The 16519-nt window shown below is 39.5% G+C and overlaps 1 protein-coding gene across 1 annotated transcript; it reads left to right on the plus strand.

Moving 5' to 3' along the window:
• The first annotated feature begins 323 nt into the window (after positions 1 to 323).
• On the plus strand, positions 324 to 910 carry LOC115071666 (uncharacterized protein CXorf51A-like). Its single transcript, XM_029567247.1, has 2 exons — positions 324 to 485; positions 668 to 910. Exons 1-2 carry the CDS (start codon positions 324 to 326, stop codon positions 908 to 910), a joined length of 405 nt encoding a protein of 134 aa, XP_029423107.1.
• Positions 911 to 16519: the final 15609 nt, after the last annotated feature.

Raw genomic sequence — 16519 nt, forward strand, 5'->3', positions numbered from 1 at the left:
AGAAGGGTGGCATGGATATGTTCACAGAAAGTCTCCTAAATACAGCCAGACCCTCTTTGTGTTCCCAGAATCTCCTTCCCTTGCTGTCTAGAATGCTACTTTCTGCTATCTGAGCCACACCGTGGCCCCCATCCTTGTGCCTGCTCCCCTCAGGCCCGCAAAGACGGGTTGTGTTTTGTGGCATCAAGGCAAGTCTTTAGCCAGTAGTGGCTGGGGAGGATCATGATGATCAGGCAGGACTGAGGGGCTTGCCCCACCCCCCATTATTCTTGGAGAGTATGTAAGTAGGTGCTCCTGAGCTCTGAGGCCAGACCAGCTTGAGTATGGCAAAGGCAAAGAAGAAGTCCAAGTCTCAGAAGCCGCCGGCACACTTAGCGCCACTAACTTCACGCACTAAACCCAAGAAATCTACGACTCACCATCAACCCAGAGTCAGGACTGGTGTCAACACCTATAGACAGGCTGGTTCCAGAACCAGGGGAAAGGTAAGAAGACCCAAGCTAGTAAGAGTAGTCCCTCCTTTCCTGAGGTCTCCCTCTCCTCACACTTCTACCCTTCCCTTGACCTGGCATTAACACCCCTCTTCGACCATAACCCTTCTCATTAAGCCCCCTTCACATAGTCCATCTTTTCCCAAATCGGTGTCTTTATCCTGCTGTCCTTCCAGGTCCGGAAGACCACCAATAAGGGCAGAAGACCCTTGCCATGGAGCCCTAAGGGGAAGGCTTCTGAAAAAACTACAGCCCCTGTTAAAAAGCCCAAGAACGATCAAGAAAAACCGTTATTGGGTCACTACCACCAACTGATGGAGGAGCCGAATACTACCGAGGAGGCGTCCCCAGAGCCGGAATCAGAGGAGAGCTGCTTAGAGAGCTCCAGCACATCTGTCACTGACCCGGAGAGCCAATAAATTCAGAATGCCACCAGAGACCACGAGGAAGGTCTGGCAACTGAGTAAATGCCCAACCCTGTAGACTGACTGAATTTCACCAAACAGTACTTGATGTTCAAATAAAACCAGTCTCAGGAAAAGATGTGTTCCTGTGGGTCTCTGATGTTGGAGTGGGAAGGAAAGATGGGGGAGGAGGAGGGCTGAGAAGGAAGAGATGGAAAGGGAGGGATGGAAAAGGAGGGATGGGAAGGGAGGAAGATCAGGAAGGGAGGAATGGTAGAGAGAGAAGAGGGGTGGGGAAGAAAGGAGAAGCAGGAGGCGGGAGGGCAGGGGGATTGGGAAAGAGGGATGAGGAAGAGGGTGGGGAGGAGGGGTGGAGAGGAGGGATGGGGAGGAGGTGCAGGAGAGGAAGGGAGGCAGGAAGAAGGGGAAGAGGTGAGTGTATGAGAAACATTCGGAGGGATTTAAGGTAAAATACTCAAAATTAAATCTAACCATTAAAGGCTAACAGATAGACACAGTGCAATGAACCACCAAGTAAGGGGAGGCTTGGGGAAGACTTGGGAACACGCTCTCCCATGAGATCCACCATGACTGAACAGGGTATAAGAAGAAGGGTGGCATGGAGATGTTCACAGGAAGTCTCCTAAACACAGCCAGATCCTCTTTGTCTTCCCAGAATCTCCTTGCCTTGCTGTCTAGAATGCTACTTTCAGCTATCTGAGCCACACTTTGGTCCCCATCCCTGTGCCTGCTCCCCTCAGTCCCGCAAGGCATCACGGGTTGTTTTTTGTGACATCAAGGCAACTCTTTAGCCAGTAGTGGCTGGGGAGGATCATGATGACCATGCAGGACTGAGGGCCTTGCCCCACCCCCCATTGTTCTTGGAGAGTATGTAAGTAGGTGCTCCTGAGCTCTGAGCCCAGACCAGCTTGAGTATGGCGAAGGCAACGAAGAAGCCCAAGTCTCAGAACCCCACTGCAGACTTAGCGCCACTAACTTCAGGCGCTAAACCCAAGAAATCTAAGACTCGCCATCAACCCAGAGTCAGGACTGGTGTCAACACCTATAGACAGGCTGGTTCTAGAACCAGGGGAAAGGTAAGAAGACCCAAGCTTGTAAGAGTAGCCCCTCCTTTCTGAGGTCTCCCTCCCCTCGCACTTCTACCCTTCCCTTGACCTGGCATTAACACCACTCCTCGACCATAACCCTTCTCATTAAGCCGCCTTCACACAGTCCATCTTTTCCCAAATCGGTGTCTTTATCCTTTTGTCCTTCCAGGTCCAGAAGACCACCAATAAGGGCAGAAGACTCTTGCCACAGAGCCCTAAGGGGAAGGCTTCTGAAAAAACTATGGCCTCTGTTAAAAAGACCAAGAACGATCAAGGAAAACCATTGTTTGGGCACTACCACCAGCTGATGGAGGAGCCGAATACTACCGAGGAGGCGTCCCCAGGGCGAATGTAATAATAGTGTGGCCAGAGTCCAAGAACAGAATAAAGATAAACATAGAGACTTCAGTAATTCACAGTTCAGAGGTGGAGAGCTGGCTCAGCAGTTAAGAGCATGTGTGGTTCTTGAGGAGGATGCCGGCTCCGTTCCCACCATACACATGGCCGCTCACAATCATCTGTAATTCCAGTTGTAGGGGATCTGACTCCCTCATCAGTCCTCTGCACATACATGGTACACATACATTCATGTAGAAAAACACTCATATACATAACATTTTAGAAATCTTTAAAAACAATACTGGAAAGGTCCTAATTTTTGTCTATAAATGAAAGGACTGGAAGAAAAAACATGTAACCAAAATTAGGGGGCTTTCATGTCAAATTCAAAGGGTAGAGAGATGTTTATTTATGGGTACATTCTCTTTGCTTTGTGTGGGGTGACTCATTTATGTACTGATATTTAAATATAACCACATTACATTTGGAGTGACACGCTCTCCCAGGAGAGCCACCATGACTGAACAGGGTATAAGAAGAAGGGTGGCATGGAGATGTTCACAGAAAGTCTCCTAAGAGGGGGAAGCTTGGGGAAGACTTATAGGAAAAAGCTCTCCCATGTGATACACCATGACTGAACAGGGTATATGAAGAAGGGTGGCATGGAGATGTTCACAGAAAGTCTCCTAACTACAGCCAGACCCTCTTTGTCTTCCCAGAATCTCTTTCCCTAGCTGTCTAGAATGGAACTTTCTGCTATCTGAGCCACACCGTGGTCCACATCCCTGTGCCTGCTCCCCTAAGGCCCACAAGGCATCGCGGGTTGTGTTTTGTGACATCAAGGCAACTCTTTAGCCAGTAGTGGCTGGGGAGGATCTTGATGACCAAGCAGGACAGGGGCTTGCCCCACCCCCCATTGTTCTTGGAGAGTATGTAAGTAGGTGCTCCTGAGCTCTGAGCCCAGACCAGCTTCAGTATGGCGAAGGCAATGAAGAATTCCAAGTCTCAGAAACCCCTGCACATTTAGCGCCACTAACTTTAGGCGCTAAACCCAAGAAATCTAAGACTTGGGGTCCACGCAGAGCCAGGACTCGTGTCAACACCTATAGACAGTGTGGTTCCAGAACCAGGGGAACAGTAAGAAGACCCAAGCTAGTAAGAGTAGTCCCTCCTTTCTGAGGTCTCCCTCCCCTAGCACTTCTACCCTTCCCTTGACCTGGCATTAGCACCCCTCCTTGACCATAACCCTTCTCATAAAGCCCCCTTCACAAGCAAAATAACATTCCTGACCAAAATGCATCATTAGAAAGACATGCCTATGAATCAAGTCAAAATCTTGTAAACATGAGCTCAAAGGCACTAAGAAACAAGTGAAACACATGAAAAGACCAGAATTAGAAAAACAGGAGATAAATCTCAATGAAGAATTAAAGACACACCTTTATTTTCAAAGTAAAGGCTAAACCAGATGGAAGGCAAGAATAAACAAATGCAATATAAAATACCTTCAGTGAAATGGAAAGTGAGCAGAAAGAATATTTTCACAAAAGAGATCAAGACATAAAAAGGATTTGAGAGAAAGTATCTGATATTGGGAACAGGTAAAGAAAATTCAATGTATCATTAATAGGAACCAAATAATTAAATAACAAATGTAATAAGTGTTAGGGTCCGTGACTCGATGGGTCCCCTCCAGGTAACAAATACACGGGATTGGAGATGTAAAAATTAAGCAGAGTCTTTACTTTCCAGCTAGCTGGGGTCGACCGGCTTCCCGAGACATGCAAGTCTGGTCAGAACGATCGACCCCCATTCAGTTTCAGGTACAGATTATATAGGCCCACATAGTCATTACACAAAAAGCATTCCTCAGCAGACACTTTGATCAAACATCTTCTAAAAGCTATAGTTTCGGTTAAACATCTTTTCCAGGAAGGGTAGATCTGGTGTAAGCCTGGTGCAACTTCCCTCTTTTTGTTCCTTATCGGTTATCTGATATGTGCAAACAGGCCTACAGGACACATTGTAAATCAACTGAGTCTGGGGTCCAGGGTCCAGGAAGGAGGTTTACAGCACTTCAATTCTTAGCATTTCAACTAGGTTAATCATCCATGTGTGGTAGATACAATCAGGCAGAACAGGCAAGCTTAGCAAGTAAATCTAAATCAACATTTTAAACAGAGTTTTCTATCAAAATGCAGAGTTCTTACAGCATTCATCAAGGTATTTCATTTTTTTTCCCCAACAATAAGCTTTTGTTTTTTTCTTTATAAAAAAAACACATCACAGTTTTGGGGTTTTTTTTTTAATTGAAACTACAGACTTAAAGTGGATGCCACCTCTCTGATTATACTGACCCAGAATGACCAACACCAAAACACATTTAATTTTTAAAGTTTTATTTAAAAATAGAAAATTTATAGCAAAATAAAAAATAGTTACCAAAAACAATAATTATATTGCCTTATTCAGCGTAGCCAGCAAATCTGCCTTGTCATGTCCAGTTTTCACTGCACTGTTCATCAATGGAATAAAAAAGAAAGCCCAACTCTCACAATCACTAGCCAGAAAAGACAATGATGATTGGACTCTTCCAGAATACAAAAATGGTTCTTGTTACTTCAATACATGGAAGGTTGAATGCACTTATCCACCATGAAAAGAAAGACAATAACTATGCTCCTTTTTTTTAACCCTTTCTTGTTCTCAATTCTCAATAATAATCCCATACTGCATTTGTTTACAAATCCACATATATACATTATAGTTTAGGATCCACATATGAGGGAAAACCATGCCTGCTTTCATGTTCTGAGACTGGGTGATCTCACTTAATATTATACGTTCTTGGTCCATCCTTTTTGCTGTAAATTTTTATTTCATTTTTCTTGAGTGCTGAATAATATTAATATATTATGTATGTATCAAATTTTCATTATCTTTCATCCATTGATAGACAACTAAGTTGGTTCCATTTCCTTGCTATATAATGAATAGAGTAACAATAAATATCAGGGCTCCAACTCTCTCTACATTTAGATATGGAGTTCTCGGGGCTGGAGAGATGATTCAGCAGTTAGGAGCACTGGCTACTCTTGCAGAGGATCTGGGTGCTGCTCCCAACATCCACATGGTGGCTAACAACCAGGTACAGGGGATCTGATGCCCTCTATGACCTCCTCAGGCACTTCATGACTCAGGTGCACCTATACACATGTGGACAATATACTCATACACACAAAATAATATTAATGATAAATAAACAAATAAATAACAAGATATGACATTCTCCTGGTATATGCCCAGGAGTAAGATAATTGGGTCATCTGGTAGCTCTATGTTTATAACATTACTAGACTTTAAAAACAAAGAAAAAACTTTGGGTATGTAGGCAAAAAAAGCTCATGAATTACAATAAACTAATAGGTTATTATATTTTCAACATTACTGCTTTAAGCTAAAGGAAAATAGTCCAACATATTCAAGATTCTCAAGAGAAGGAAGTGAGAAACAAAGATTTTATATCTAGCAAACTGATTTTCCTGTATAAAGGGCAAAAGCTCTTATCAACATGAAAGAACAAGGAATAATAATCCCATGAGCCTGTCTGAGAAATCCACCAGACAGCAAAGTTCCAAAAACAAAAATAACTAGAAACACATTGGTATACAGATTGCTTGTGACAGCTAAAATCATATGGGCTTTTTAAATGATTAAATGATGGTTAGTAGGGAAGGAGTATTCTGTATAAATTCAGATAATGTGCACAGAGTTCAGTTATTAAAAATGAGCAGGGTGGGGACAAAGGGACCAATATTAGCAAAAAATGTTTAAGTGATTTTGGCAATTATATTGGTGGTTGAGTATCAGTATCATTATTAAGACTTTTGACTATAAGCTATGGAATAAGAAAATATTACAGTACATTTTGAGTTATAAATTCCTGTGTCTTTGAAGGACAGATTTCTCTATGTAGGAGACAAGATGTAATATGAAACAGGTTACATTAAAAAAGATTCTCTTTCTGGTCAGGTGTGGTGACACACACCTTTAATCCCAGGACTCGGGAGACAGGCAGGTGTCTGGTCTACATAGTGAATTCCAGGCCAGCCAAGGCTACAAGGTTAAATCTTCTCAAAAGTAATAACAAAAAATTGTCTCCCTAAATCTGAAATGGAAGTCAATAAATCCTGAGGAGACATTTTACCTTCAAAGAAAATTGCATAAACATGACTTTCAGAGATCCTATTAAAGACTTAGAAACAATGAGCAATGATGACATCACCCAAATGTGGTTCTGAAATAGCATTTTCCCATTATAAGAACCCAGAAGCACGTGGAGAAGTACATGGTCTGTATATCCTGGGAGTATTTTATTATACCAAATGCTGAAACCACTGTCAGAGATTCTGATGGTTAGTATTTACTGCTCACTTGACAGGATCTAGAATAACCTAGGAGACAAGCCTCTGGGCACACCTGAGAGGGGTTTTAAATTAGGTTAATTGAGGTAGGAAGACCCACTTTAATTGTGGGTGGTACCATTCCATGAACTGGGGCCTGGACTGAATAAAATGCAGAAAGGGAGATGAAAACCAGCCTTCATCTGTCCCTGCTTCCTTCTTGTGGATGTAATATGACCAGCTGCCTCAAGCTCCTTCCTCCAAGACTTCCCTGCCAAAATGCATCACACCTATATACTGTGAGCCACAATAAAACCTTTCTGTCTTACATTGCTTTTCTCGGGGTATTTATCACAGCAACAATAATTGAGCTATACAAGCATACTGTTATCTGTGATCATATAACGAAATTTAAAAATTACGTTTTGTCCCTATTGGATGATAAAGATGATGGTGAGCTAATGCATTGCTTTAAGATCATGTAAATGGGGGGAGGGTCACATTTATTCTACCTTTCCTGTCAACTGTAACACTCAGCAACTAAAGTAGGTGATAAAGAAACATCTCTTTCTAAAAGCATTCAAATTAATAAATTAAAAATAAACAGAACAGGACTCATTTACATCTGAATTGGTATTATTGCATCTAGCCACTTAAAAACAACAGGTCTTACAACACAAAGCACAGAAAATAACGCGCTTCCTGAGAAAAGGAATGCACCATCCCCTCTGGTTTAATCAGAGAGTTTCAGTTTGAGTCCTATCAGACCTCTGCATTCAACTGCCAATTGAGAGCAGAGAGACATATCCTGTATGGGTATGCCATGAGCAAAATGCAAACTCTGAAATTTTGTAAATCTAAGGAGGTAAATAGTAGAAAAAAAAGAAAGAAATCGAGAAGGGATTTCTATAATAAAACAGACTTAAAAGATGCCAATTTGGGGTCTGGAGAGATAGTTCATTTGCTAAAGTGCTTGCTTTGCAAGCAGGAGGACCTGATTTCAGTCCCTAGAACCCATATTAAACTCATGTAGGCATGGTAATGCGTGTTTGAAATCGCAACACTAGGAGAGTAGAGATAGCTGGATCCCTGGGGTTTCTCTGGCCATCCAACCCAGCCTACTAGGTGAGTTCCTGACCAAAAGCAAGGTGGGCAGTGTCTGAGAAAAAACACCTGAGGCTGTTTTCTGGCCTCCACACACATATACACCCCATCCCAGCAAACATATGCACTCACATACACCGAAAAAAATGGCAAGAAAAATATAGTAAGTTTTAAAATGGACAATCCCAAGCTAGATGTGCTAAGTTAAATCATGAAAATGTGGGGAAATTCAAAGAAGTGTTTAATATAAAAGATTAGAAATGTGGTTGTTGTTAAAGGGAAGGAGGCTTGAAAGGAAACTTCAGGAAATGACTGGTCAAGTTCGAGTTCTTGAGTAGGTTAGGAGGTAGAATGCATTTACTTTTAAAATGCACTAAGATATACATTTGATTGGTTTCTTTTCCGTATATAAAAACACAGCATGAGTCACGTTTACACCCTTATTGTCACCAATTTTAGCAGATTTTCATATTCTTCTTATCTGTTCACCCTCATATTTAGATCTATACCACTAATAATGTCTACAGACAGCAGAAAGTGCTTCTCAACTTCTGCACAGTACAGCGGTCAAAACCTCAGGGCAGACTGTAGGTTATTATACATAGAATCTTGATGATTTTTACTTATGAGATTTAAATTTTATTATAAACCATTTCCACTAAGGAAATATAAGGGCTTGGTTTAATAGAGATTTTGCAAACAGTGGCAGGAAGTTTCAGAATAGTGGGAATTGAAAGACGTTATTTTGTGAACTTTCCTGACAGGCTATGCATTCACAAAAATGGAACATATGACATTTTTTCCCTGAGTTCTTTTGAAACCAGATTGTGGGAACATTTTGCCTCTACCTGGACTGAATTAAATTTTTCTGCTTTTGGTGAAAACGACAATAAAATCTGAAAAGCCTGTCTATCTTGAAGACAAGTCTAGACAAGTGATTAGGCTAAATGCCCCAAACATTTCACAATAGTAATTTAAGGTGACATGCTAGAGAGGCATAAAGAATAATCCTATTATATTTACATGCCGATATTGCCCTTGGGGCTGGCCTAATTAGTCCTGTTAATCACCATGGCCCTTTCAGAACTAAGCCAGTGAAAACCAAAACCTAATTACTACTTTCTATAGCCAAGCAGAGTTCCGGCTGTAGTAGCGCCTAGACTCACAGCTGTCAGGAAAATATTGCTGTATGATTCTGCCTTCCTTTCTATAATCTCTGCTCTACGCTCCCCTTTTCAGGTTGCAAGCATACAAGCAATTTCAAGACAAAGACTGTGCCTCATTCATCTTCATAGTCTACCTGCATTTAGCACACTGCCCTTAGCACAAAGTAGAGACAAGGTGCTTTCTATTCAGTTCCTTTGTTACAGAAAAATACCCGCAGGGCAAGTATGCAATTAAACCAGAAATCTGCTTGGTTTTAATTTTCTCCTTTTCTTAATTAAGAGAAAATTAACATACTGTAAAATGTACAGATTTCAGAACTATCATTTGATGAGTTTTGAGAAATGCATGCAGCTGTGTAACTCAAACCAGGGTGTAGAATAAAAACAGACCCCAGATGTTCTCCTATTCACCCTCTAGTCCGTCAACATGAGCCCCTAGAAACAAATGTGACTGAAGCCTGTTCTAGAACTTTGTGATAAAAATGGAACTATTCCATATATTCTCTTTGGCCTCTGGTTTCTGTCATATAGTATCGTGCTTTTAACTTCCATCCATGTGGTTGTGTGTATCTGTGATCCATTTTTCTCTTTAGTTGATTGGTAGTCTACTGCATAAATATAGCACAACTTTTTGTCCATTCTCATGAAGGAGCCTTTGATTGCTTCTGAATTTAAGGCTATAATGAATAAAGCTGCTGTAAACATTCCTGAAGAAATCACTTTGTGAATATGTTTTCATTTGTTTTACATAAAAAATTATGGTCAGGATTGCTGGATCATAGGATAGGTGCATATTTTACTTTAAAAGAAACTACTGAAGAATATCATTAAGTCATCCCATCACTTTACACTCTGAGAAAAACTGTGTGCAAATTCCACCCACTTCAAATTTTTGTGAGTTTGTAATAGTATCTCAATGTGGATATTTGCACTTTTTCTGACAAGTAAAGATGTTGTTCAAGTTTTTTAATGTTTGAGAAATTCATGCATGCATATAATTTGTTTTGATCAACTCTACCACCCATTCCTTTCCTCCAATTTCTCACGTTCTGGGTCTGTACCAGCTTGAGTTCTCCATGTCCTATGATTCAAGTATGTGGTGTATCTTTTCCTCCATACCATCTTGTGTACTTTCTTTAAAAACCACTATTGAACATAATAAGATACTGAACAATAACTTCTCATTTGGGCTGGCTAGATATCCTATATCTATTTTATCTCCCCATTTCTACCAGTTATTTTGTGTTGGACCTCACAGAGTCTTGCCCTGTTTGTGTTTAACTTAACCACAGCAAAGATGCATAATGTCAACCTATGGGATTTCAGAAGACCTCGTTATACTAATTTCTAGCTAATTTGCCAATCCAAAAATCTAATCCAATTCCTTCGATCAAAAAGGCTGCTGTCTGTGGTGCTGGAGAGTTGGCTCAGCAGTTAAGAACACTGGCTGCTCTTTCAGAGGACCCAGGTTCAGCCCCAAACATCAACATGGCAGCTAACAACCACCTGTAACTCCAGTTCCAGAGGAATCCTTTGGCCTGTTCTGACCTCCACAGGCATTGAACAACACAGGTACACTTACATAGATGCAGGCAATACACTCATACACAAAAAGATAAGAAAATTCAAAAGGGTGCTGTCACCATTGTTCTAAGTTCATATGAGCAGTTGATCTTATTTAAGGGAGTGACTTCAGACAGGCTGAATAAGCACCAATGGATGAACTTGTCATGAGGAACATCTTGGTACACAAACTTGACTAGGTAGACCTTAACATATATGACGGAATGCTTGAAATCCATTGGGCAGGCTATGGGGAAGTACATATAGGGGAGGGGGTTTAAATATGATTAAGATTTATTGTAAGAAATCCACAAAACTTCAATTAAAAATACATTTTTAAAAGGCTGCTGTTCTCTGGGTTATTTCTTTGCACAATCATTTTGAAGTTTACCCAAACAGAAAGAAGATACAGAACTTACCTCATGTATTTCTTTATTTAAAATACCAAAACCCTACATTATCTTGTCTTAAACTATATGTTTCATTTATTAATAGTTTATCCAGTTTAATCAATACTTATGATACAAATGTAACTTTGATGGCCATCAATCTGCCACAATCAGAACGAAGATCTTTTTTATTTTTGTGATTTAATGCTGCCAAAGCTTTCCTTGAAGGTGAACCTAAAAGCTTTGTTAATCACCTCTACTGTCTTTAAGTGTGGTTGCCATCTCCTGTGTGTTTTATGTCATAGGCACCCGTGAGACTCCAATACAAGATTAAGGATCTTTGTAAAGATGTGCATGGTCCTATTTTTCTAGGCAATCTCAAGTATTCCATCAGTCACCTGAAGTTCAGCTGTGAGGCACTGCCAAGACAGCTGAGAATTAAGAATCTCTTCAATATCCCTTTTACAGTTCCAAATATGTGTATGCTTTCCATTTGTTTCCAAAAATGAAAACAAGCTAATAACAGCCAACAGAGAAGATTTTGATACCTTTTTTAAATTGTATTTACTTATTTATTTTATATGTATGTGTGTATTGCCTGCATGTAGGTAAGGGCACCCGTGTCGTGCAATGCCCATGGAGGACAGAAGAGGCTGTCGGATCCCCTGGGACTGGAGTTACGGACAGTTGTTAGCTGCCATGTGGGTGCTGAGATTTGAACATGGGTCTTCTGCAACAACAACCAGTGTTCTTAACTGCTGAGCCATCTCTCCAGCCCCAATTTTGATAGATTTTTATAAAGAAATGGGTTTCAGTATCTGAGAAAACTGTGTTTTAAGACACATTTCAGCAGGTTTACAGTTTGCTTTATAAACTTAGGAAAATGTTTAAATCTTCAAAATTTTTCCTCAATAAAAAAGTTTTTTTAGATAGGGTCTTGCTTTGTTGCTCAGGCTGGCCTCAAACTCCTGATCTTCCTACTCCCATCTCCTAACTGCTGAGATTATAAATGTGTACCATCATGCCTGACTTAAATATAAACTTCATATCTATCATATGTGTCTTCATTTCCACTTATGAAAATTGATCTAATTGATTGTTATATAGCAATCAACTATTTCGTGGCTTAAAAAGTTGGTCATTGCGCAGTCAACTTATTCAATTGTGCTCTTATGTGTTCTTCTGTGTGAATAGTAAATGGAAATGCACGAATAAGACAGTTTAAAAATGAACTGAGCAACAGGCTCTCACTTTGTCTTCATTACGTGAACACCCCTCCCTGCTCCAAACACCTATCCAGAGATAAGGACCTGTGTACACGTAGTATACTTGGGAGTTGGTCTCAGGCAATATTTGAAGAGGAAAGAAAAATGAGACAGGACAAAGAAGAAAGGGAAGAAAAGAGTATATAATGAAGGAAGTAACCACTTTGGAAATGGAAGCATCATCCTTCTGAAAGTATAGGAGCCAGCACAGAACACATGCCTCAGAAATATCACATCCATTGAGAGAAACCTGGACGATCTGTCCAAGAATTTGCACGAGAAGTTGATTGGGATCTACTGTCAAGGAATATTAATTCTCTAGCATGTATGGGGTGCTATCTGTGGGTAGACAGAGGAGCTGTAGTGGCCAGAGAGGTCCCAAAAATATCACAGGTGCTCACATTGAAAAGTCAAGCTGTCATCACAAACTTTAATATTAAGGAGATATGGGCAGAGTCGTAATAACAGCTCTTTGCTTTTGTTTATATGTGATTTCCCTCTGGCTGTAGCAGCTAGAGCATCATTAGGACAGGTTCTAAAAATAAATGGAGTCCCTGCCAAGCATAATTAATCTCCTCATATACATTTTAATTTATCATTTCTTAAATGTTACCATACATTGAAAATAAACAGTCTTGATAAGACTTCTCGAGCTCATCTTCTAAATAGAAATTGAGCACTTCTTAACCATTGTAGCATAATTTCCCATTCGCATCTCAGCTAGCACAAAATAATTTTTGTTACCCAGCAAAGCAAGTCTTAAGATAACTGTCTCTTTCTTCTTCTAAAGCTGTGCTCAGACTTGGATTCCAACCAGGTTCTGCATGAACTCCTCTTAAGAAAGGGGTCACTTGAGAATCTTGAGCTATCTCAGAGCAGAGGCTGTTGCCACAGGCACTTAGCGTACCAAAACCAATAGATTCTAGACAGAACTAGATAGACTTTTTTATGTGCATGAGTGTTTTGTCTGCATGTATATAAGTGCACCATGTGTATTCAATGCCCACAGAGACCAGAAGAGACTATCAGACCCCCTGGAACTGAGTTACAGACAGTTATGATCCACCATGTAGGTTCTGGGAACCAAACCCAGGTCCTTTGCAAGCGTAGCCAGTGCTCTTAACTGCTGTGCCATCTCTCCAGGCCCTAGATATACTTTCTTAGCAAATGACCAGATAATAAACGTTTGTAACTTTTCAGTCATGTGTGTCCCCAAAACAGCTAAAGACAGCATGTTTTTGTAAACTGGGCAAGAAGCCCAGCCTTGGCTGACAACCTACTACAATTGATAGCTGTTGGGAGAGGGAGAGTCAGTTTTCTTTAAGGGTATGACACGTGGTAGGTTGACCAGACTCTAAAGGATGGATCCACACCCAAGAGATTTTGGGGAACACAGATTAGACTCAGTAGGCCTTTAGAAAAAAAATAATAATAGAAGACAAGAAGTTGGGGAAGAACTAGGGTGGGGTAGAGACGGAGGAGGATGTCTGAATATACATTCCCCACCATTAACTGCTTAACAAATTCGCTTACATAATCCTTGAATATATAAAGGCATTATTAAACAATTCCTAGGGAAATCTCATGTAAAGTTAAAGCTAGAAGGGATTTTGAGATGCCCAGTTCAAAGAGGAAGTTAGTATAGAAGATAGTCTTGCTTGATTTTATCTAGAGATAAAGGTTTCTTTTACTATCTCCAAGCCTTGTTTATAAATATTAGCAAATGAAAGGAAGAGTGTGAGAATTTTGGGTATATTCAGGAAAAAATTCATATTTTATCTGTTGAAATTAGGCATATCTTCACAAAGTTCATTAAAGAGCTTCAAATTAATTAAATGGGAACTCCAGTATTTAAGCATCAGAACCAAGTAACCTTATTTTTCCCTATAAGTTAAAAAGGAATTAAACTATTGATAAAAATTAATTTGGGGGCAGGAGATGTAGTTCAGGGGTAGAACGTCTGCCTAGCATGCACAACACCCCAAGTTCAATGCATAACATTGCAAAAATATTCATACGCCTTTCAATATACAGTTATGTGGAAAGTTTAGTCACTCCTTGAAAGTAACCAAGTGGTATAGGTAGGTCTTATATATGAGATATTTTATACTCTAGAATTTAACATATGTGGAAAAAATTGACACAATTACATGTAAGAAATTATAATGACAGTATCCAAAGCTGAAAAAGCCCCTAGATATTACCTATCAGGGTTCCTTTATTTCACATATGAGAGAGTGAATCTCTCTCTCTCTCTTTTAGTAATGAGCTTTTAATTTTTTAAAATTATTTATCTACATAATTAGAAGAAGTATTTCATTACAACAGCATTGACGTATTCAATAACAATTTCCAGAGCTAAGATGCATCTCTTTCAAAATTGGCTGTAAATTTTTAGGTTTACAGTTGAATTAATACAGTCATACAATATTGTACTCAGTATAAACCCTATAAGACATAAAATTGAATGAGGTTTTAACCTTTAAAAAAGATCTCCATTTCATATTAAAGTACACAGTTTCATACAGAAAAAATTCATTTTTAATGCAATCAACACTTAGATGTTTCCACATGTGTTTCTAATCTCTATATATCTGATTATTACTAGTTACAGTTGGTTACTTTCTGAGATCCTTGGCATCTGAGCATGGATATAAAGTCATCAGGTAGATTTCAATGGTAATGTTTTTCACAGCTACTAATTAGTAAGGAGCAAATTTTTATGCTTTGAAGAATTTTTTTAATTTTCAATTGTTTTTAATTTAATAACCACATGATTAGAAGAAGCATTTCATTACAGTTTTAACATATTCAGTAACACATCCCAGAGCAAGGATACATCTCTTTCAAAGGTAGCTGTAAATTTTTAGGTTCGCAGTTGAATTAATACAGTTTTACAATACTGAACTCAGTATAAACCCTGTAAGACATAAAATTGAATGAGTTTTTAACGTTTAAAAAAGATCTCCATTTCATTTTAAAATATACTGTTTCATACAGAAAAACTTTTTTTTTTTTTTTTTTGGTCTTTTTGAGACAAAGAGAATGGGGGCTGGAGAGATGGCTCAGTGGTTAAGAGCACTGACTGCTCTTGCAGAGGTCCCCGTTCGATTCCCAGCACCTACATGGCAGCTACAAACTGTCATCAGTAATGTTTATCACCTCCACTATTTAAAATGAAGTAAATTTTTATGCTTCCTCATCAAATATGTCTTTTTTTAAATTTGTTGATTGTGTGTGTGTGTATCATAGAGAACAGCCCATACAATCTTATTCATCTATATACCTACTTCCCAAATGCCACCCTCCCATAGCCTCCCTACTCCCACACATATACTCTGTCATCCCTGTTACTGTCCACTGTGTTGTCAGTGCCCCCAGCCATTCCCCAGTGCTTGTCCATCTGCTGAATCTAGTAAGCCTATCTAGAGATTCTTGTTTTAGGAAGATCAGCTGTTTCTAGCAGCAATCAGTTGTCAATATTCCTTTAGATAAGATTGGGGTGTGCTGCTCATTTTCCCAGTTCTACGCTGGGTTACTGTCTGGGAGTGTTTCAGGCCACCCTGGCCAATAACTCAAAGGAAGGTATCTCCTGTCTGGCATTGTTTCTTGTTATGTAGCCTTTAGATATACACATGGATTCTTAAAAAATTATATTGACCCCATTAATCTTTGGTTATACTTTCTTTTTCAGTGTTTAAGACCCTACAGTTGGCCCAAATAAACCAATTTATTTTTACTCTTAAGGTCATTTGTGGATCAGTTTCTCAGGGGTAACATGGGCTTGGGAGGAGCACCTGGCTCCTTTTACTAGTTCTGTCTATATGAAGATAAATCAAAGGTCCTGCTCAACCATGGCTGGCTTCACTTGGAAGCATGGAAGAAATGTTTCTGAATCTCAAGGAATTTAAGGATACCCTGAGCCTCATCCAATTTTAAAGAAAACTGAGATGGAACCCACATGTACCGATGGGATTCATGTTCCTATTTTAAGGACAAGGACTTCAATCCCATCTTAATAATTTTTTAACTTCAGTCCAGTTACTAAATTTCTGAGACTCTATTGCATTATATATAAACTAAGGATAACTCCTGAGCAAACAAGGTTTTGTAATGATTAAATGAAATATGTATAAAGTCCTAAGCACTTGCTTAATAATGGTAAATACACTATTGAGGTGGTTTGAATGAGAAATGTCCCCCATAAGATAATATTTTTAAACACTTGGTAGAATTTTGGTGGTGCTGTTTGGGAAAGTTATGGAGCCTTTAGGAGGTAGAGCCTT

This window comes from Nannospalax galili, unplaced genomic scaffold (assembly GCF_000622305.1).
Source record: "Nannospalax galili isolate Female #2095 unplaced genomic scaffold, S.galili_v1.0 scaffold521, whole genome shotgun sequence".
Lineage (NCBI taxonomy): Eukaryota > Metazoa > Chordata > Mammalia > Rodentia > Spalacidae > Nannospalax > Nannospalax galili.

Bases quoted from the DNA above. Each gene is read 5' to 3' on its own strand.
- LOC115071666 (XM_029567247.1), top strand. From the start codon at position 324: ATGGCAAAGGCAAAGAAGAAGTCCAAGTCTCAGAAGCCGCCGGCACAC. The intron at 486-667 runs GTAAGAAGACCC...CTGTCCTTCCAG, and splicing joins GTTCCAGAACCAGGGGAAAG to GTCCGGAAGACCACCAATAA.